The 24617-nt window shown below is 39.1% G+C and overlaps 1 protein-coding gene across 3 annotated transcripts in view; it reads right to left on the reverse strand.

Moving 5' to 3' along the window:
• Positions 1-22936, reverse strand: part of COMMD10 (COMM domain containing 10) — a 222621-nt gene extending 199685 nt beyond the window's left edge. Inside the window, exons 1-4 of one of the 3 annotated variants that reach the window (XM_023197496.2) lie at positions 22798-22936; positions 20336-20426; positions 16443-16553; positions 14927-15082 (exon numbers count right to left, since the gene is read on the reverse strand). In XM_023197496.2, the coding sequence (XP_023053264.1) occupies positions 14927-15082; positions 16443-16553; positions 20336-20426; positions 22798-22838 (399 nt within the window). In that variant the 5' untranslated portion in view covers positions 22839-22936. Of the gene's footprint in view, positions 1-14926; positions 15083-16442; positions 16554-20335; positions 20427-22428; positions 22680-22797 lie in introns of those variants that run through there. The other 2 variants (XM_023197482.2, XM_023197487.2) reach the window with 2 other exon arrangements.
• Positions 22937-24617: the final 1681 nt, after the last annotated feature.

The raw sequence follows: 24617 nt of genomic DNA on the forward strand, positions 1-24617 counted from the left end.
CTGGGTTCCATGCCTTCCCTGAGCAGCTACAGTAAGATGCCATTCTCAATCCTAGGGCTTAACAAATTGTGTGACCTGGAAACCTATGGCACCAGTCCTGAGCATCAGAGTAACTCAGCCTGCTGAACTGGGGCCTGTGTAGGAAATGGGATTCTGCAACCAGGACTGAAAAGCAAGCATGACATAAACTCCAGCCCCCAGCTTGGGAGCTAGGCAATCCCCAAGATGTGAGCAGAATAAGAGCCATCAAAGCAGTCTGGACCTGACCTGGGCAGGGCTGAGTTATGAGATAGGTGAGAACTGCCTAGTCTGACTAAACTACAGGATCGGCTGCAAGAGCGAGGATAGGGAAGGAAGCCCCACCAGGACTGGGACATGAGAGGGACACAGATTCACAACTTGCCAGCCAATGCTGCAACCACTGGGACCAGTAGCCCCACTCTCCCATCATGGCAGTACTTTAGCAAAGGTGCTGTCACCCCTCATGCAAGCATTTCATAGGACAAGCCCAGGCTTTCCCAATCCAGATATACCCAGCTTTGCCCTACTCTCTGAGACACAATGCAGGAGCTGGGCTTCTGGAGGTCCCATGGTCCAGCCCACTGCCTGAGACACCCAAGTACTTCTCCAAGGAGACAGTGTTTGGGCATAAAAACCTTGCCATTACCACCTCCGTTGGTTTGTATCTGCACGTGCCATATGGCCTGGAGGTCAGCCCACACATCAATTACAATAACTCCCAACACAAGGGCACTGGGGAGAGCATCTCACCACCACTGCAACCAGCATCACTGAGGCCACCCAGCTGCCCAAGAGCTCATGAGCCCACTCACTTGCCCAGTACACTGCTACCAAAACTAGTATCCAAGACAGCCACCCAGAGCCCCAATAATCAGCCTGCATAGAACTGCCAACACATGTGCCAGCACACACTGCCCAATATACAGACCTACTTAGACAACCACTGCTACCACTGAAACCTGAAGAAGGACCTATCAAGCATTCCAGTTCCTGGCAAAATTTCACCACATCCTCCATCAAAACCCACACCCTACCTAACACACAAAGGAATCCACAGATACCAATAACAATATTTACAGCCAAGAATGTTGGGAGTTTTTAATCTATTATTTTGTCAAAGATTTTTGATGTTTCTGTCCCTTTGGGAATACCAGTAATTCATAAGTTCAATTGCTTTATGTAGTCCAAAACACCTGGAGAGCTTTGTTCATTTTTTCTTATTTTTAAAATTTTCATCAGACTGCACTGTTTGAAAAGGCCTGTCTTCATGTTCTGAAATCTTTTCTTCTGCTTGACCAGGTCTATTGTTGGAGCTTCCATGCATTTTGTATCTCCTTCGGTGAAGTTTTTAGTTCCAGAATTTTTTATCACCTTGAGATATAAATTTCTCATTCATATCCTGAATTGATTTTCTGATTTCTTTGTATTAGTTTTCAGATTTCTCTTGCATCTCATTGAACTTAATTTAAATCAAATATTGAATTCTTTATCTGGAGTTGTAAGGATTTCTTTTTGGTTCTGCTCTATTGTTGGAGAATTATTGTGTTCCTTTGATGGTGTCATATTGCTGTGCATTTTCATGTTTCTTGTGTTTTTATGTTCATTCCAGCACATCTGGAACAACAATTGCTTTTCTTTTTTTAATTTAACTTTTTTTGGGAGTAGACTTTGCTGCTGTATATGTGACTTTGATGTTGGTTGGGGAGGGCCACTTGTTTTTATTTCTGGGTGTGTGCATTGATGAATATTTTATGATTTACTTGGCTATAAATATTGTTATTGGTATCTGTGGATTCCTTTGTGTGTGGATTCCAACCAAAAAAAGTCCAGGACCAGAAGGAATGACAGCCGAATTCTACCAGAGGTACAAAGAGAAGCTGGTACCATTCCTTCTGAAACTATTCCGAACAACAGAAAAAGAGGGAATCCTCCCTAATTCATTTTATGAGGCCAGCATCATCCTGATACTGAAACCTGGCAGAGACACAACAAAAAAAAGAAAATTTCAGGCCAATATCCCTGATGAACATCAATGTGAAAATCCTCAATAAAATCCTGGCAAACCAAAACCACCATCACATCAAATAGCTTATCCACCATGATCAAGTCGGCTTCATCCCTGGGACGCAAGGCTGGTTCAAGATATGCAAATCAATAAACATAATCAATCACATAAACGGAACCAATGAAAAACCGCAAGATTATTGCAATAGATGCAGTAAAGCCCTTTGATGAAATTCAACAGCCCTTCAAGCTAACAAAAACTCTCAATAAACTAGATATCGATGGAACATATCTCAGAATAATAAGAGCTTCTCATGACAAGCCACAGCCAATATCATACTAAATGGGCAAAAACTGGAAGCATTCCCTTTGAAAACTGGCACAAGACAGCGATGCCCTCTCCCACCACTCCTATTCAACATGGTGTTGGAAGTTCTGGCCAGGGCAATCAGACAAGAGAAAGAAATAAAGGGTATTCATTTAGGAAAAGAGGAAGCCAAATTGTCCCTGTTTACAGATGACATGATTGTACATTTAGAAAATCCCATCGTCTCAACCCAAAATCTCCTTAAGCAACTTCAGCAAAGTCTCAGGATACAAAATCAAGGTGCAAAACTCACAAGCATTCCTATACATCAATAACAGACAAACAGGGAGACAAATCATGACTGAACTCCCATTCACAACTGCTACAAAGAGGATACAATGCCTAGTAATACAACTTACAACGGATGTGAAGAGCCTCTTCAAGGAGAATTACAACCCACTGCTCAAGGAAATAAGAGAGGAAACAAACAAATGGAAAAACATTCCAGGCTCATGGATAGGAAGAATCAATAGCGTGAAAACGGTCATACTGCCCAAAATAATTCATAGATTCAACGCTATCCCCATCAAGCTACCAATGACTTTTCTCACAGCATTGGAAAAAACTACTTTAAATTTCATATGGAACCAAAAAGGAGCCCGCATAGTCAAGACAATCCTAAGCAAAAAGAACAAAGCTGGAGGCATCATGCTACCTGACTTCAAACTATACTACAAAGCTACAGTAACCAAAACAGCATGGTACTGGTACCAAAACACAGATATAGACCAATGGAACAGAACAGAGGCCTCAGAAATAACACCACACATCTAAAACCATTGGATCTTTGACAAACCTGACAAAAACAAGAAATGGGGAAAGGATTCCCTATTTAATAAATGGTGCTGGGAAAACTGGCTAACCATATGCAGAAAACTGAAAATGGATCCCTTCCTTACACCTTATACAAAAATTAACTCAAGATGGATTAAAGACTTAAACTTAAGACCTAAAACCATAAAAACCCTAGGAAAAAAACCTACACAATACCATTCAGGACATAGCCATGGGCAAAGACTTTATGACTAAAATACCAAAAGCAATGGCAACAAAAGCCAAAATTGACAAATGGGATCTAACTAAACTGAAGAGTTTCTGCACAGCAAAAGAAACTATCATCAGAGTGAACAGGCAACCTACAGAATGGGAGAACATTTTTGTAATCCACGCATCTGACAAAGGGCTAATATGCAGAATCTACGAGGAACTTAAACAAATTTACAAGAAAAAAAAACAACCCCCACAAAAAGTGGGTGAAGAATATAAACAGACACTTCTCAAAAGAAGACATTTATGCAGCCAACAGACACATGAAAAAATGCTCATCACCACTAGCCATTAGAGAAATGCAAATCAAAACCACAATGAGATACCATCTCCCTCCAGTTAGAATGGCGATCATTAAAAAGTCAGGAAACACCAGGTGCTGGAGAGGATATGGAGAAACAGGAATGCTTTTACACTGTTGGCGGGAGTGTAAATTAGTTCAACCACTGTGGAAGACAGTGTGGCGATTCCTTAAGGATCTAGAACTAGAAATACCATTTGACTCAGCCATCCCATTACTGGGTATATATCCGAAGGATTATAAATCATTCTACTATAAAGACACATGCAGATGTATCTTTATTGCAGCACTGTCCACAACAGTAAAGACTTGGAACCAACCCAAATGCCCATCAATGATAGACTGGATAAAAAAAAACGTGGCACATATACACCATGGAATACTATGCAGCCATAAAAAAGGATGAGTTCATGTCCTTTGCAGGGACACGGATGAAACTGGAAACCAGCATTCTCAGCAAACTAACACAAGAACAGAAAACCAAACACCACATGTTCTCACTCATAAAGGGGAGCTGAACAATGAGAACAGATGGACATAAGGGGTGGGGGCATCACACACTGGGGCCTGTCAGGGGGTCGGGGGCTGAGGGAGGGATAGCATTAGGAGAAATACCTAATGTGGATGACAGGTTGATGGGTGCAGCAAACCACCATGGCACGTGTATACCTATGTAACAAACCTGCATATTCTGCACATGTACTCCCAGAACTAGAAATATAATAAAAAAAGGAATTGTTATTATTAAAATGACTACACTGCCCAAAGCAATCTACAGATTCAATGCAATCCTTATCAAAAAACCATTGTCATTTTTCACTAAATTAGGAAAAACAAGCCTAAAATTCATATGGAACCAATGAAGAACCTGAATGGCCAAAGCAGTCCTAAGTAAAAAGAACAAACTTGGAGGCCTTACGCTCTCTGACTTCAAATTAAACTGCAAGGCTATAATAACCAAAACAGCATGGTACTAGTATAACAGTAGACACATATATCAACAGAACAGAATAGAAAACCCAGAAATGAAGCTACAGATTAACATGTAAGTGTTCTTTGACAAAGTCAACAAGAACCTATATTGAGGAAATGATAACCTTTCCAATAAATGGTGCTGAGAAAACTGGCTTGCCATAGGCAGAAGAAGGAGACTAGACCCCTGTCTCTGATCATATAAAAAAATCTCAAGATGAATTAGAGATTTCAATGGAAGACTTGAAACTTAAAATACTAGAAGAAAACCTAGCGAAAACTCTTTTGGACATTGTTCTAGGTAAAGAATTCATGACTAAGATCTTAAAAGCACAGAAAACAATAATAAAAATAGACAAATGGAACTTAGTTAAACTAAGAAGATTTGCCCAGGAAAAGAAATAATCAACATAGTACAAAGACAATCTGCAAAATGGGAGAAAATATTTGCAAAAATATTTGTACCTGACAGAGGACCAATATCCAGAATGTACAAACGACTCAACAACAACAACAACAAAAATAATCTCATTAGAAAGTGGGCACAGGGCAAAGGACATGAATAGACATTTTTCAAAAGAAGACATAAAAATGGCCAACAGATACATTTTAAAATGCTCAACATCACTAATCAGAGAAATGTAAATCAAAACCACAATGAGATACTATCTTACCCTAGTCAGAGTGGCTATCAAAAAGTGAAAAAAGGCCGGGCACGGAGGCTCACGCCTGTAATCCCACGCTTTGGAAGGCCGAGGCAAGTGGATCACGAGGTCAGGAGTTCAAGACCAGCCTGACCAACATGGTGAAACCCCGTCTCTACTAAAAATACAAAAACTTAGCCAGGCATGGTGGTATGCACCTGTAATCCCAGCTACTCAGGAGGCTGAGGCAGGAGAATTGCTTGAATCTGGGAGCAGTGAGCCGAGACCGCACCACTGTACTCCAGCCTGGGTGACACAGCAAGACTCCATCTCAAAAACAAACAAACAAAAACAAGTGAAAAAACAATAAATGTTAACAAGAATGTGGAGAAAAGAGAAAACGCTTATGGAAAATAGCATAGAAAAGGGAACTCTATGGAAAATAGTATAGCGATTTCTCAAATAACTAAAACTATAAGTTACATTCAATCCAGCAATCCCTCAATGGGGCATCTACCCAAAGGAAAAGAAATCAGCATACCAAAAAGGTACCTACAATCCTGTTTATCACAGTACTCACAATAATAACAATACGGGATCAACCTAAATGTCCATCAATGGATGACAGGATAAAGAAAATACGGTGTGTATATATGGACAATGGAACACTATTCAGCCATAAAAAAGAACAGAACCGTATCTTTTGCAGCAACATGGATGAAACTGGAGGCCATTATCTTAAGTGAAACAAGTCAGACACAGAAAGACAAATACTGCATATTCTTACTCATAAGTGGGAGCTAAATAATGTGTACAAATGGATGTAAAGAGTAGAATGACAGACAATGGAGACTCAGAAGGGAGAGGAGGTGCTGTGAGGGTGATAATGAGAAATTACCTAAAAGTCCTGAATTCACCATTATGGAATTTATGCATGCAACAAAATTTCAATTGTACACCATAAATTTACCCAAATAAAAATAAATAAATGGCAAAAAAACAGACGTATTAAAAAGTGAGATGAGATGAAATTTTAAAATCTCTTCAATCATATTTTGCAAAAACCTATTAATATCAAGTGTTTTCTCACTTGGCCCTCTCATTTATTAGATCTAAACAACAAAAGATAACAAGAGGGGGCTTCCAAGTAATCTTTGATAAGGGCACCAAGAATAGACCATGGGAAAAAGCCTTTTCAAGTAATGGTACTGATAAAACTGGAAACCTACATGCAAAAAAAATGGAACTGGACCTTTATCTTATACCATGTACAAAAATTAACTAAAAATGAATTAAAAACTTAAATGAAAGATCTGAGACTATAAAACTTCTGGAAAAAAATACAGGAAAAAAGCTCCTTAACACTGGCCTTGGCAATGATTTTCTGGATATGACACCAAAAGCGTATCACTTTTTGGATATGAAATACGTAACAAAAGCAAAAAAAACAGGCATGATTACATCAAACTAAAAAGCTTCTACACAACAAAGGAAACTTAACAAAATGAAAAGGCAACCTATAGAACGTGAGAAAACAGAGGTTCGGCATCCCTAATCCAAAAATCCAAAATCTAAAATGCTCCAAAATCTGAAATTCTTTGAACTCCAACATAACACCGTAAACAGAAAATTTCCACCTGATCTCATGAGACAGATCATAGTCAAAACTTTGTTTCATACACAAAATTACTTAAAATATTGTACAAGATCACCTTTAGGCTATGTATATAAGGTGTATTTGAAACATAATTGAATTCAGTGTTTAGACTTGCTTACCATCCCCAAGACATCTCATTATGTATATGCAAATATTCCAAAATCCAAAAAAATCCAAAACCCAAAACACTTCTGGTCCCAAGCATTTCAGATATGTGATATCCAACCTGTATTTGTAAACCATGTATAAGGGGTTTGTTTGGACGAACGGAGGCAAGATGGTGCACATCCGGGTTCTTCATCCCCCCTCCCAACTTTGCCCGTGGGCGGGAAAATGCAGCGGCGCCCAGGGAGGGTGCAGACCAACTGGGCATGCGCCAGGTGACATCAATCTGAAGAGACCAAGATTTACCTGGTCGCACCTGCGGAACGCCCCTGACACGCCCATGCCCCACCTATTGCCCTCCCACTCCTAGAAAAGCCGCTCTCCGCCATTGAGCCACGCGGACTTCCCAGCTTCCCAGTCTTGTCGGGATGTCGGAACTCCGTCGGAGAGCTTGGGGGAGGGGAACTCTGCCGGCCTTCTTTGCCGGAGGCGGACAGACTTCTTCTCCACACCTTAGGTTACTAAAATAAACTAGCAGTTTTGCGCCTGACCTTTGCCTACTTGCTGGTTCTTTTGTGCTCGCTCTGGTGGTCTTAGAAAAACAAGACAGGGTTAATATACAAAATATATAAGGAACTCACAAGCTCAATAGCAGAAAAACTAATAACCCATTTAAAAACTGGGCAAAGGAACTGAATAGACATTCTCCCCTATCCCCCCAAAAAAGGCATAAAAATGATCAGCAGGTATTTTAAAAAGTAGTCAATATCACTAATCATCAAAGAAATGCAAATCAAAAGCATAATACAAGATGACCTTACATCTGTTAAAATAGCTATCATCAAAAAGACAAGAGATAGCAAGTAATAGCAAGAGAGCAGAGAAAAAGAAACCCTTGTACAGTGTTTGTGGGAATGTTAATTGGTACAGCATTTATGAAAAACAGTATGGAGGTTCCTCAAAACGTTAAAAATAAAACTATCATACAATCCAACAATCCCACTTCTGGTATATATCCAAAGGAAATGAAATCAGTATCTTGAAGAGATATCTGCACCCGCTTGTTCACTGCAGTATTATTCACAGTGGCCAAGATATGGAAACAACCTAAGTGTCTGTCAACAAATGAATAGATAATTAATGGAATATTACTCAACCTTTAAAAAGGAAACATTGCCATTTGTGACAAAATGGATGAACCTGGAGGGCATTATACTAAGTGAAATAAGCCAGGATCAGAAAGACAAAACACTGTATGAGCTAATTTATATGCATACTCCAAAAGTTTAACTCACTGAAGCAGAGAACCGAATGGTAGTTGCTAGGGGATGGGGTATGGGGGAAATGAGGAGATGCTGGTCAAAGGGTACAACTTTTAGCTTAAAATAAATTAAGTTCTGGGACTCTAATGTACATTATGGTGACTACAGTTAAAAATACCACGTTGTTTAAAGTTTTCAAAGATAGCAGATCTGAAATGTCCTCACACACACACACACCACATAAAAGGGGGTAACTGTGTGCTGATGGATATGTTGATTAATTTGATGATGGTAATCATTACACAATGTATAAAGCTATCAAATCATCACATTGCACACCCTGAATACACATAATTTTTGTTTATCAATTACACCTTGATAAAGCTTTAAAAATAAGCATTTTTTAAAACAGAATAAAAATAAACACCATTTGATTTTTTTAACATTATTTCACTGAATCTTACCCTCTTTGAATTCAGAATTACAGTCTTTCCTCAGTATCTAGGGAGGACTGGTTCCAGGACCCCCTACAGATACCCAAAACTGCAGATACTCAAGTCCCTCATATAAAATGACATAGTATTTGAATATAACCTCCACATATCCTCCTTTATACTTTAAATCATCTCTATATTACTTATAATAACTAATACAATGACAACACATCACTTCATTTGTGGGGATTTAACATAGTACTCAGCACATGGCAAATTCAAATTTTACTTTTTGGAATTTTTTGTTTCCCAAATATTCTTGATGTGCTGCAAGTTTAATCCATGAATACGAAATCCAGGGATACAGAGGGTTGACTGTACTACCAATATGTGTTCTGCTGCAAGCACCACACAGTTTAAACAGTTTATGTGGGTAAGACCCTAAGTTACCATAAAACAGTTAAAGTCATTGCATGGACACCTTTTTTCATCATATAAGACAGTGTAATATATTTTTGTTACAATTTAAATGGCATGATCTGTTTTCACATCTGGCTATTTTGGCCACAGTATCCTAAACAGTTCCCAGAATAAAAAAGAAAGATAGCATTATAGCTGCCAGAGGTAGCAAGATATAAAAAGAGTAAGACTTAGAGATAGACAGATCCAATCCTCATCTCAGTTTCATCATGGACCACTTGGGATAACATGATAAAGTGATTAATATTTTCTAAAGTTTTATTTCCTCACTTTCAAAGATATGTGACATGGTTTGGATCTGTGATCACAACAAATCTCATGTGCAACTGTAATCTCCAGTGTTGGAGGTGGGGCCTGGTAGGAGGTGACTGGACCATGGGATTGGGGCAGGCTTTTCATGAATGGTTTAGCACCATCCCTTTAGTGCTATTCTTGTGGTAGCTGAGTTCTCGCAAGATCTGCTTGTTTAAAAGTATGTAGCACCTCCCTCCTCCCTCGCTCTCTTGTTCCTGCTCCTGCCATGAAAGACACCTGCTCCCCATTCACCTTCCACCATGATGTAAGTTTCCTGAGGCCTCCCCAGAAGCCAAACAGACGCCAGCACATCATGCTTCCTGTACAGCCTTCAGAACCATGGGTAAATTACACCTCTTTTCTTTATATAATTACCCTGTTTCAGGTATTTATAGCAATGTGAGAATGGACTAATATGAAGTACATACAAACAACTATATAAATCACCCTGCATAATGCCTGATGCAGAAAAATTTCACAGCTAACATCTATGTGTCAGGATAGTATAACAGCTTAGGAATGTGACTATTCTTGTCAAATCCCAACTCGGCTACTTATTTAGCTGTACAACCGGGGCAACTTTTTAAACTTCTCTAAGCCTCAATTTTGTAAGTGCATGTATAAACTAGAACTATGAATGGGTTTTGTACGATACAAAGAACTCCTTATAACATCTAACCCACAATAAGCACAATAAATGTTTGTTATTATTATATTATCTTATTTAAGCATTCCAGACTTTAAAAGAATATATTAGCTATCCTATGATATACCCAGAATTACCAAAAGATAATGTCCAAAATTCTCAATGGGACAATGTACAATTAATCAGGGCCTTCTAACCTCTTTATTTGCATATTTTATGTAACAAATGATTAATTTATTTCTTAAACAGAAGCTTCTGTAATGCAGCTATGGGAAAAATACTTTTAAAAAAACAAACTGTCATCATGAAGACACTAAAAAGTAACTTACTATTAGAAGGAGAAAACAAAAATATCTTTAACTGTTATGACTACCAATGTGCAAGGAAAAAAAAATGGACTGTATAAAATATAGGAAAAATATAAAGAGAGAATAGGCTACTATTAAAAAACAAGAATTTTTTAAAAATGAAAATGGCTTTAAAAAAGAATTGCAGGGAAAGAAATGGAAAGCTCAAAATCTGTACAGGATATAGGAAAAAGTAGAATTTAAAATGATAAAAAATGAGGCAATGACATAGAAGACACTTGAGAGCAGTAAGAATACAGAATGTTTAAAAGGGAAGTAGAGAAGTGAAACAATAAAGGGGCATTTTCTAACATCCTACTTAATAAGAGCCTGAATGCTTTCACCCTAAAATTGGGAACAAGGCAAGGATATTCAGACTTACCACTCCTACTTAGCATCATGTTGGAAGTCCTTGTCAGTAAAATAAAGCAAGAAAAATAAAAGCTGTACAGATTGAAAAGGAAGAAATGAAACTGTCTTTATTCGCAGACAATGTGACTGTCTACAAAGGAAATCACAAAAAACCTATAGGAAAGCTGGTAAAACTAATTAGTGAATTTACCAAGGTTACAGGATAGAGATCAGTATAGAAAATCTATTGTATTTCCATATATTAGCCATAAGCCATTGGAAAACAAAATTTGAAAAATACTACCAACAGTTCAACAACAACAACAACAACAACAACAACAAAAAAGAAAAAAAAAGAAAAAAAGAAAGAAAAAGCACTTAAGGTACAAACCTAAGAAAATATGTACAGGATTGATATGCTGAAAACAAAAGACACTGATAAAAGAAATCAAAGAAGATCCAAATAAACAGATATACTCAATACTTGTTAAAAAGTCATTTCTCAATAAAGTTATTTACAAATTAAACACAACCCCAATCAATACCCCAGCAGGATGTTTTATAGACATACAAAAGCTGATTTTCAAATGTATACGAAAAGGCAAAGAAACTAGGATTGCCCAAACAATTACGAAAAAGAAGAAAAAAGTCAGTAGGTTCACAATACCTGATTTTAAGACTTACTATTAAGCTATAATAATTAAGGCAGTGTGATATTGGCATAGACAAATAGGTCAATGAAATCAAAGAGAGATTCCAGAAAAAGACTCACACAAAAATATCAAACACATTGTAATTCAATGACAAAATGATAATTTTAACAACAAATCACACTGGATCAAATGAACGTCCACACGTAGAAAAAATGAACTTTGACCTGCACCTTATGTGTCATACAAAATTAACATTAAATGGATTTTAGATCTAAACATAAAATATATATACGTAAAACATTTAGAAGAAAACAAAAGAGAAAATATTTGTGTCATGATTAGGCTGCAAATTCTTAGAAAACCAAAAGTAGGATCATGAAAAGAGAAAAAAAAAACCAACAGATTTCATCAAAGTTAACAGTTTTGTTCTGGGAAAGATACTGTTAAAGAGAATGAAAACGAAAACTATAGATTAGGAGAAAATATGTGTAAATCATATATCTCACAGAAGACTTCTAGAGAATATACAGATGCTCCTTTACTGACAATGGGCTTATGCTTCAATTAATCTACTGTAAGTTAAAACATAATCATTGACAAATGCATTTAATACACTTAATCTACCAAATATCACAGCTTAGCCTAGCTGACCTTGGACATGTTCAGTATACTTACATTAGCCTATAGTTGAGCCAAATCATCTAATACAAAGCCTATTTGTTAATCAATACATAAAATTTTTGCATATTTATGAGATGTGTGATATTTTCTTATATGCATAGACTGTGTAATGATCATGTCAGGGTATTTAATATATTCACCACCATGAGCATTTATCATTTGTGTATGTTCAGAACATTTCACTTCCTCAATTCTAGCTATTTTGAAATGACCAATATATTAATATCAACTATAAGCACCATACTAAACTATCAAACATTAAACTTATTACTTCTGACTATATGTTTGTACCCATTAACCAACTTCCATTCATCCACCCTCCGGCCCCACATCCCATGCATCCTTCTCGGCCTCTGGTGACTACCATTCTACTCTCTATCTTCATGACATCAACTTGTTTAGCTCCCACATAGGAGTGAGTGCCTGTTATATTTGTCTGTGTCTAGCTTATTTCATGTAACATAATGATCTCTAGTTCTATCCATGTTGCTGCAAACAACATTTCATTCTCTTTTATGGTTGAATATTATTCTCGTGTGAATTACACCAAATTCCCTTTATTCATCCATCCACTGATGGACACTTAGGTTGATTTCTTACTGTTGCAATAAACACAGGGGTACAAATATTTCTTTAATATACTGATTTCCTTTCCTTTGAATATATACCAAATAGTGGAATTACTGGATTGTGTGGTAGTTCTAATTTTAGTTTTTTGAGAAATCTCCATACTGCTTTTCCGTAATGGCTGTACTAATATACATTGTCACCAAAAGCATATGAGAGTTCCCTTTTTTCCACATCCTCACCTGCATCCATTATTTTTTTCTCTTTTTAATAGCCATTCTACCTGGGGTAAGATGATAGGGCATGTTTGGTTCTGACTTGCATTTCTCTGATAATTAGTGATGTTAAGCATTTTTTCATATACCTATTAGCCATTTATATATCGTCTTTCAAGAAGCATTTGTTTAGATCCTTTGTCCACATTAAATGGGATTAGTTCCTTTGCAGTTGAGGTGTTTAAGTTCCTTGCATATTCTGGATATTAGTCATTTGCTAAGTCAATAGTTTGTAAAATTGTCTCCCATTTGTCAGGTTGGGTCTTCATTTTGTTGATTGTTTCCTCTAATGTACAGAAGATTTTTAGTTTAATATACTTCCATTTGTCTATTTTGGGTTTTTTTGGTCCATGTTTTAGGAATGTCAGCCATAAAACTTTTGCCTAGACAAATGTCCTGGAGTGTTTCTCCTATTTTCTTCTAGTATTTTAATAGTTGTGGGTCTTATGTTTAAGTCTTTAAGTCTTTAATCGATTTTGAGTTGATTTTTTATATGGTGAGAGAGGGGCCATTTCATCCTTTTGCATAGCTATCCAGTTTTCCTAGCACCATTTATTAAAGGTGGTGTCCTTTCCCCAGTGTATGCTCTTGGCACCTTTGAAATAAATCAGTTGGCTATAAATACATGGGTTTACTTCTGGGTATTTTATGCTGTTCCATTGGTATACATGTCTGCTTTCATATCAACACCATGCTGTTTTGGTTACTATAGCCTTGTAATATAAGTTGAAATCAGGGAATATGATGCCTCCAGCTTTGTTCTTTTTGCTTATGATGGCTTTGGCTATTTGGGTTATTTTTTGGTTTCATACAAATTTTAAGATTATTCTCTTTCTGACAGGGACTAGACTCTTAATATGGAGCCATGCCCCAGCTGCCTAAGACTCAGGGGGTGCATAGAATCCAGTAAGAGCACCCTTTCCTGAAAAATGCCATTACACGAACTTCAGAGAGCTCCCTGTGCCAGTCTTGGGGCCCACAGGGTTCAAGAACTCTCCCACAGTTAGGATTACAGGATTCTGCGCAAGAATGTGGACACCTAGGGATCTCTCATTTACCTCAACTCTACACTGAGGAGCCTCTCCAGGCTTCTGGTTGATCCTAGCAAGGCTGTGTCCACCTCTCCTCCCTCTCCTCAGGTGTTTCCGGTCACTTCTCTGCTGAACTCTAGCATTCTCTTTTAGATGTTTTATTTAAAGTGCGATTACCTACTCACTATTTTGGTTCTTCTTTGTGGAGAAGTGTCCTGTGCCTCTAGTCAGCCATCTTGAAAAGCCTCCAAAAAAATGAATATCTTATGTACCACACATCACTAGCCCAGGAAGAGATCAAAAGTAAAAGTATGTCGAAATTGCGATAGTTTTGCACCACTGTAAAATCTAAACTTAAGTCAGGGACCATATCAGACAATTTTCTGACTTTATAATGGTGTGAAAGCAATATGTATTCAGTGAAAACTATACTTCAAATTTTGAATTCTTGGGCTAGCAATTCTATTTTCCTGGCTGGGCTAGCAATATGTATGATATTCCCTTGTGACGCTGGGCAATGGCAGCGAGCTATAGCTTCCAGTCAGTCATGTGATCACAAGGGTAAACAACTGATTCTCTAGAGTGTACTCTATTTTTGACTTAGGATATTTTCAATTTGCAACAGGTTTATCAGGATATAAGGCCATTGTAAGTTGAGGAGCATCTGTGTTTCTTTTGCCTGACTCTACCTCTCAAATCAAAATATTATCACTTTAAAAACTCTTCAGGTGTAATAATTCATGCCATACACTATTGAAAAACATATTTAAGATAGTATGTTCTATACCTTATAGGGAGCCAGAATTCTCTGCCTGAACTTTTCAACTGTTTCTTGACCCATAGAAGACCACGTATTGACAAATGCTTCAGCTTTGTCTTGTCTAAGATGAATGTTCTCTAATTGCTGCTGCAAAGCTGCTGGCTTCACATTGTGATATACTGCCTATTAAAAAGAAAAGAAAATGACATATGTCCCTCATCTTTATACAGAAACCTTAAACTATAATACAAACAAAATTATTTTTAAATGACTTAAGTCAAAAAAAAAAAAAAACCTCATAGTCCTATTACAGACATTTTTGGTTATTTTACAAATAATAAAATATACAACCAAGGGCTGGAAGATTCAGGATTAAATGGCCTAAATTATTCAAGATGATTTTGTTTTTTCATTTTTGCCTATGCTTTAAGTAATCCTAAATCCACTTAATAACCAAAAAACTTCTTCTTTACTTTGGCTATGTAAATAGTACCCTAATTAAAATTTCATTTATTTCACTTAATCATTTCAAATAAGTATACAAGAAGTTTTGTTTCCCAACTAACAATTTTTTTCCAAGAAGCACTTTCTCAAAATTACCTTATCTACCAATTTCCTACATGATATATAATTAAAAGTTGTAAAAAATTTTAACAGTGATACCAGTTCTGTTTCTTACACTATTCTGGAACACCATGCTATGCTGTCCTACTCAATGATCCTTTTCTTCTACTGAACACCCACCAAAAATCAGAACCACATTTATCTTTGTGATCTATAATGTATGTCAGGCTGTAGTAGATAACTGGCAGCTTGTCCCCCTAATATTTCATTAAAATGCTCATGAAGTTACAAAACTATTTAAACTTTTATTTCACAAATATTATTTTTAATCAACCAACAAGAATGTATGAGGATCTATTTTAAGCCCATCAATGTATTAGGCTTATATAAGATACACAAAAAATATGATCCTGCTCCCCACAAATTAGAATCTGGTGAAGGAGGCATAACTAACATATATGAACTGCTGAAAGACTAACAATGTGCTCTACTGTGATGAGCCAAGGATTTTTAAAACTCCAAATAAAGGAAGACTGAAAGTATAAGGGGTCACAGCTCAAGAAAAGGAGATGAGCCTTGAATAGGAGCTTAAATCATGAAGCGAATTTAGATGAGAAAAAGGGATGCAGAAGGCAGCTTAGTAGCACATAATATGACAATACTTCTTTTCTAAATGTCTGTCTTACCAGCCCAGTCAATACATCCCCCAAATCATTTAATATCTTAAGTAAAATATGTCCATTTTTCCATTATACCAAGTACCAATGAATTAAAATATTTTGTAACTGTCTCAAATCAATGAAGTCTCAATTCATATTTTCAAATACTTTATAATATTCAGGTATTTTTACATTGAAATTGTTCACAGCTTCCATCCTGCATACTTTTTAATTAAAAAACCAGAATGTTAAAGATATCATAACAATACAAATATGTAGTAAACAAATCATGGTTAGAAAATTTGAGGCAACAAAAATACCTGTTCTAAAATAAATGATATTGTTTCAAGAACTAGGTGAAGATCTTGTTTCTCTAGAGAAAATGCCACTTGAAGTTTTTCTTCCTCTTCTTCACTGAAACTGCTCTCAGCCTATAATACAAATAGCAATCTATTATATTAGCACATATTCAGACATTCAAAGTTCATACTTGACAGAAGATTCATTTATTTGTATATGAGATGAGAACTTTAAAGGAAAATACATGGTGAAAAGAAATTGACGTGCATGTAAATTTATAAAATGTATGATGCTCATTTCTAGACCTTTGTAAACAAAATAAATTAGATTAAACAAATATCTTGTGGTGACTCAGGTCATAATTATGAGCATCAGAGCCCTGTGCTAAGGGGCTCACGTATCCTAAAGAACTGCTGAGATACATGGATGATTTTTAACTAGAGCAAAAACAAATCTAAGACTTCTGTCCTTTTATGCTTCTTGGGTCTGATTTTCATAACTCTTCCACTTCATCTCATGATCAGCAGTCATTTCTTAAAGCTGCCTACATGCCCCATGACAGCATCTTCAACCCCCAGTTTGCTATTTCTAGTCTGCCATGGTCAGGAGCGCTGACCTCTCAAAACTAGTTATATAGTACTGTTACCTCAACAGGCTTTGTGTGAGGGCCTCAAAGTCTCTCCTATGAAGCCAAGTACATGAGTTTTTTTCATTGCACGAGCTGTGACAGTTATTTTTGAAGTGCAAAGGCCACAAATGTTTATTTCTAAGTTCCCAGCTATGGAAGTTCATCTGACTTCCATCAGTATTTCCCAATGCAAACCGCTGGCACGCTGAATGAGACAATTCTTTGTACACGACTGCCCTAAACACTGCAAAATATATATATTTTTTGAGACGGAGTCTCGCTCTGTCGCCCAGGCTGGAGTGCAGTGGTGCAATCTCGGCTCACTGCAAGCTCCACCTCCCGGGTTCACGCCATTCTCCTGCCTCAGCCTCCCAAGTAGCTGGGACTACAGGTGCCTGCCACCACGCCCGGCTAATTTTTTGTATTTTTAGTAGAGATGGGGTTTCACCGTGTTAGCCAGGATGGTCTCGATCTCCTAACCTTGTGATCCGCCCGTCTCGGCCTCCCAAAGTGCTGGGATTACAGGCGTGAGCCACTGTGCCCAGCCGACACTGCAAAATATTTCTAAAGTCCCTGGACATTAAATACCAGCAGCAGCCTCCACACATTGTAACAAACAAAGAAACAAAATCTCCGTGTATTTGTATATGCCAGGATGAGCCAGGAAGATGGTCAAAGAGGACTCCCAGATCCATAATCTGGCATGCCCACATTCTGTACCTAAGTTGTCTTTGTTCCCTCATACTGATTCCTACTCGGGATTCCAAGGAATCAGTCTGGACAAAAACATACCTTCTGCCCATAAACAGATCAAACTTGGTAAAATAAAAGTACCAGTAGAGGGGCAACAAAATCCCAAAACGTCTTCACCAATCTGCCTGCCTCAGTTTCACTATTCTAAGAATTCTGCCTCAAGGCAAAGGCCAACTTAATGGAGTCGGGGCACATAAAAGAAAAGCTGGCAGATCCTGAAATGCAGTGCAAACTTGACTGAAGAGCCCTTACCAAAATAAGACCCTCTAAAAGATGATCCCCTGAAACTGTACAGGAAAAAAACAATTACATCTTTCCTGACATTTTCTTAGCAGGCAAGTATTCACATACATATGTTTCTTTATTTAAAAGTACCTGGACATTAAATGCCAGCAGGACCGGTAACTTCGCTTTTCAACAAGCACCTCTATTCCTCTCCACTCCCCTACCTCTGATGACAAAGCATTCAAGCTCCTCCATGGAATTCTTTAGCCATTCAGTTAACTCTAAGATAGATACCAACTTATTCTCAACTCCATACATGACTGAGAATGTCAAAGACAAACATCACAATTTTCTGTGCAAGTGCTCCACTCTCCCTCAGTGTGAAGAACAAAAGATGTGTGTAAGAGTTTCTTGTCCCATATTGTTACACACAAGCAAGCACCCACCAGCTCAAGAAATAAAGCAGCATATCTGTATCGCCCACATCATTTGCTTTTGGGCCAATTTATGAAACATTCCATACCCTTTCCGGAGGTTTCGTGTAATAAGGGATAGAGTTACGGAGCCAAGCTGCCTTACTAACTAGCTGTGTGACCTTGGGAAAGTTACTTAACTGATCTCTGTCTCTAGTTTGGTCACCTCATAGATAAAATGAAGATGACCAGAGGTGACCACAGTACCTACTTTTTCAAGTTGCCATAAGGATTAGATGAGCTAGTAACACAAAGCCATTAGCACCACACCAGTCAAAAAGAAACCAATGTAACTTTATGAATAGCAAATACCACAGAATGCTGCCGCTATCATTGCAGTTTCTCCTTTCTCTCCATCCACATCACAAATTCCTTAGAAAAAGGAATATATTATAGAAGACTGAGGTTTGTTTTGTGTTTTCCACAGCAAGGAAAATAATTAACTCCAAGAATATTTACTGAGTGCCAACTATACTAGTAGCAATGTATTAGGAATGGGAATTATAAAGATGAGTAAGACATAATCCTCAAGATATTTAAAACCAGAGGAAGACACATTAATAGGTTTAAGGGATTTGTTGCCTTCTAATCATGAAACAAATACTTATGATGCAGTACTAAAATCAGGTGAGAATGAATTACAGCACAGAAGAAAGAACAAACTGCTGAGACTGAGACTGTGAAATCCTTGAAGGATGAACAGGTTACTCAGTAAAGAGCAGAAGAAGGCCATTTATAGGCAAGGGAAAGAATATATGCATAGATACATTGCTGAAAAAGTTCATGGCATGTTGTAGTAAACAGGCACCATCTAGTGTAACTGGAGCACTTACAAAATGAGAATGTAGACTGCAGCCCTATTATAATGCGACTTGTACACAATATTAAGCATTTTAAACTTTTCTCCATGGGGCAATGGAGAGTCACTGATGGCTTTGAACACTGTGAAAATTATAATCCATCTTTGTTTTAGGAAAAAAAAAATTAGAAAGTAATTTACATAGTATTATGAAGCAGTAGAAAACAAGAAGACTATAGGCAGGGAAATCAGTTTGAAGGTAACTATTGTCATCTAAAAAACAGGTAATAAGGATTTGACCTAGAATTGTGAGAACTTGGATTTGAAAGACACTTCGAAGGGGAAAGGCATGGTTTTGAGGCTGGCTCTTGGCCAGGAAAAAGAAGAGGAAAGAGTAAGAGTCTTGGTTCTCACTGGATGATGATACCTGGCACTGCATAGAGCAGTTAGTGTGTGCTCCATAAATATGTCAGATGGAATCAAATTTTTATACTTGATAAAACAACTAACTTGGATTGGGCCAGGTAGAGAATTACAAAGCATTCGCATGTCCAAAACAACCATACCCTTAAAATAAAAGTGGAAGAAGAACAAAATTAACTGAAAGATTAAATACTAGTTGATAGAAAAAAACCACAGAATTATTTTTAAGGGGAAAAATCAAACCAAGACATCAGAATTTTTCCCTAAAGTATATTTTATAGAACATTAGTCCCAAAATACATACCATAATAAAACAGATCCAAGGTCAAAACACATTTGGAAAATGTTACCTGCCATAATCACCCTCACATACGTACCACAAACACTAGCATCTAAAATACTCTGAAAAGTTCCATAATTTAAAAAATTTAACTTTATTGAAGACAGTTTCTCAAACTTTTGACCACGAAACATTACCAAATCTTCCACAGAACCAGTGTCCCTAAGAATATACTGGAGAAGCTATGGCTTTGCAAAAAGTTCTCCAAATAATCAGACTTTCAATTAAATCAGAAAGAAGATTACAAAGTGTGGAAACACAAAAATACAAACCTTCAGGTGAAGTTTTTGAAGAATCCGAGTGAGCAACCGTGGAAATCTTCCTATATCTATTGCATTGATCAGTGACACTGCTTTCTTCATGCTAAAGAAAAGTATAAAACAAAGTTTTAAAATGAGCTTTCCAAGTTGAACTGTACTTTCTATAGCTGTCTATAAGTTTTCATTCCAACAACTCTGATTGCTATATGGTAAATCTGAATGAAATAAAGGAAAACAGATGACAGCCAGCAAAAAGGGCAGGGCAACCTGAACATTTCCAAAAAGATGCCCCCCAAATTACTTCTGCTGAAAAGGTCCATTTGGCAAATTTTCTCTTGCTTTTGGGCAAACCAAACTACTAGGGAAAGCTTGTACTCTGCAGGGGAAGAGCATTAATCTAGTAGAGTGTTTATATAACCACTTAACCCAAAAACGGAACTCTGAAAGTGGTGGGAGGAGAGGATAGCAATTATGGCAATTACACCAAAAACATAAAGAATACTGCAAGGCAAGTAACTTTTCAAATACTATGTACAAAAACATTTGGGGTCACTAAGGACACAGTTATTTTAAAACCCTCTTTCGATTGTAATAATCAACTTTATTATTATAATAATAATCAATTTTGAGATAAGGTCTCACTCTGTCACCCAGGCCGGAGTGCAGTGGCACGATCTCAGTTCACTACAGCCTCTGTCTCCTGGGTTCTAGGAATCCTCATGCCTCAGCCTCCCAAGTAGCTAGAACTACATGCACAGGCCACAACGCTGGCTAATTTTTGTATTTTTTGTAGAAATGGGGTTTCGCCCTGTTGCCCAGGCTGGTCTCTAACTCCTGAGCTCAATCAGTCCTGCGGTGGCTCACGCCTATAATCCCAGCACTTTGCAAGGCCAGGGAGGACGTATCACCTGAAGCCAGGAGTTCCAGACCAGCCTAGCCAACATGGTGAAACTCCATCTTTACTAAAAATACAAAAAAATTAGCTGGGCATGGCAGTGGGCGCCTGTAATCCCAGCTACTTGGGAGGCTGAGGGAGGAGAATCGCTTGAACACAAGAGGGGGAAGCTGCAGTGAGCCAAGATGGCGCCATTGCCCCCCAGCCTGCACAACAAGAGGGAAAAGCCTTCTCAGGGGGAAAAAAAAAAGAGACATCTGCCCGCCTCAGCCTCCCAAAGTGCTGGGATTACAGGTATGAGCCACAGTACCTGTCCTGTAATAATCAACTTTAAATGATGTGATGAGAACAATTCTTTACTGCACCATATTGGATACTGTTTACTGATGTAGCAGTGTTCCCCAAGACATTGGTATGAAGAAAGAAACTGGCAATCAGAACCAAAGTGAGGCAGGAAAATAGGGTCGGGAGGCTGGGAACATAAGGCTGATTCACACTTCAGCTATGACACGAAATGTCCTCCATATAGGGCATAGGCGGAGTAAATGACTTTGTAACTTTACTTCATCCTCTTCATTTACATGGGGAGTACACCAAGTAACCAATGGAATCCTCTAGAGGTTATTTAAATTCCCAAAAATTCTGTAGGGGCCCTTCAGCCCCTATGCTCAGGCAGTTTCCACACTGTGGAGTGTAGTTTCATTTTCAATAAATTTCTTCATTCTTTCCTCGCTTTGTTTGTGCGTCTTCTCCAATTCCGTTAACGATGCCAGGAACCTGGACACCCTCCACTGGTAACAAAAGGAATCCAGGAAGAAGGAAAAACTTTAAAATAACTCTTTTCTTCTGGAAGATTCCTGCCCAACCCAAGCACAAAGAAATTACATCCGAATACTATTTTGCCTATATACTTCAGTACTTTTTCTGTATCCACACACCACCTGCACTATTACTTATTTTTTTCACAAATTAAGTCTTTGTTTACTTAAATAATGTTAAAGGGGAACTTTATGTCACCACCATGGACAACCAGCTTTACCTACCATAAGTAGAAATTAACTAAAAATTTGTTTAAAATGCAAACAAAAGCAAATGCTATCAAAGCCAGGCTAGATTCTGTTACCAATCAAAAATTCGGTCCCATATTCGATCCTGATTTAAAAGGGGTTTTAACACACGTTGGTCCAGCACCAGCGCGAGCCTTTCTCACCACAGGGTCCGAGCGGGAACTGAAATGGGAAAGGGAATACCGTCCCACAGGATTCGGCAGCCTCCGGGAACTTCTGTTACCAAACTCCGCCAACAGTGACGCAGACCCCACGCTTGCAGACCACACGCTTCCATACAGCCCTCAGCTGCCAAGCGCAGTGAGCCCCACAGGTGGACCGCCGGGAAGGAAGAGGCGCTACAGGGAGGGCCCCACGCACTCCGCGGACCCAGCGTCGCGCCCTCGGCAGCCCACCCCACCCAACCGGGTCCGCCGCGGCGGCCAGGCGGCGGGCAGCACGGCCAGCCTTGTGCGAGCCCGATCCGCGCCTTCCTGGGCGCGGCTACCGCAGGAGTTTAGCGGATCAGCTACCTGGGGCTTTCCCGTAGGATCAGCGCCGCCGGCACCGCCATCCTGGACTTTCTCGCACTGCCGCCCTCTGTCAGCTGCGCCGAAGCCAGCCAATGGCGGCCGCGGCGGACGGAAAGCCGGAAGGCCCAAGCCGCGCAGGGGCCGATTTCGCGCTCTGGGGCTCCTGCGACCCCGGCACCCGGAGACCTGTCCCGTAGTCCTGGAGGGCGGAGAGGACGGCCCAGTTGTCCTCCCGACACTACAATCGTGTTGGACTTAAATCTGTGCTTATATATATATTTATATTTATGTATTATATATGTATGTACATACGTGGACAGGGGGGTGTGTGTGTGTGTGTATTTAATAGGGCAGGTTTAAGCAAGTCCATGTACAGACCTGGATAGATATGTGTGTGTATGTATGTGCATATATATATATGTTATTTTTGACAGGGCATGTTTAAGCAAGCCCATGTGTACATACTTGGATACGTGGTGTGTGCGTGTGTGGGTATTCTTTGGAGGAACGGAGGCAGGATGGTGCACTTCCGGGTTCTCCTTCACCACCAACTCTTCCCGTGTGTGCGAGAATGCAGCTGACGGCCGGGAAGGTGCAGATTAATCAGGCATGCACCAGGTGATGTCAATCCGAGGAGACCAAGATTTACCTGGTGGCACCTGCGGAGCGCCCCCCCCTCCCCCGGCATGCCCGTGCCCCGCCTATTGCCCTTCCACTCCTAGAAAAGTCACTCCCAGCAGATGCGCCCGGGGCGGGCTTTCTCAGCCCCCACTCTTGTCGGGACTGTATTAGAAACCGCCCCCCCCCCGCCACAGCTCCGGTCCCTGAAGCTAGATGACCAAAGAATAAATTTGCAGTTTTGCTTTTAGCCTTGCCTACTCGCTGGTTCTTTTGTGCCCACTCTGGTGGTCTTAGAAAAACAAATCAGGTATATTTTTTAAATAGGGCAGGTTTAAGTGAGCCTGTGTGTACATACTTGGATAGGTAATGTGTGGGTATTTTTTTTCCTGCGTTTGGCCTGCGGAGAGGCAAGCGGTTGAGCCAGCTCCCCCTGAGCCTGCCCGGGAAATTGCGCATCACCCCTCCGGAAAGATGGTGCCTCCAGTTCCACCCTAAGCACTGTGCCATCAACCCCTCCTGTATCTGCATCTGCAGGGCTTGTAGTATGTATATTCAATTCCTTCAGCAACGTTCAATGAATGAGCGCCTACTGTGTACCAAGCGCTGTTCTAGGCACGGGAGATACAAAAGGCCAAAATTCCTGCTCTCAGGGTTTGCCAGCAGTCTAAATGGACGAGTATTTGTTGCACCCTTCTTTAGAGTCTGACACTGCAGAGCAGGGGAGATGAGTCGCTGCAGTGAGTGATGTCAAGGACCTCATCCAAGACTAGGGAGACACCATGTTTGCATAAATACCTTGGTCTGCCTTTGAGAAAAACATGGAGTGAGTTAAAGGAATTCAGATGGGGGAGCAGTGAAAGGCATCGGAGGTAAGATCAGGAAAAGCTTCCTAGGGCAGGTGGCAAATGCGGTGGGTCTGCAGAGATGTGGAGGTGTGCAGGGTGAGGCAGTGTGTTTCAGGTCAGTAGAATAGAAGGGCGGTTTGACGTTTGAAGAACAGGAATTTAGACTAGAAAAAGCCTTTAATGACTGGTTGTGGCATGTGCACTTAATCTGGTGAGAAATGGGTAGCCATTAAATGTTTTTTCTATCCATTAAATGTTTTGAAGCAAAGAAATTTTGCAATGGGAGTTGGTTTTTTGAAGGTTGCTGTCAGCAGAATGATGATTGGAATGGAGAGGTAAGCAGGAGAGCTACCT

The sequence above is a fragment of the Piliocolobus tephrosceles genome, chromosome 4 (assembly GCF_002776525.5).
Source record: "Piliocolobus tephrosceles isolate RC106 chromosome 4, ASM277652v3, whole genome shotgun sequence".
NCBI classification, from domain to species: domain Eukaryota; kingdom Metazoa; phylum Chordata; class Mammalia; order Primates; family Cercopithecidae; genus Piliocolobus; species Piliocolobus tephrosceles.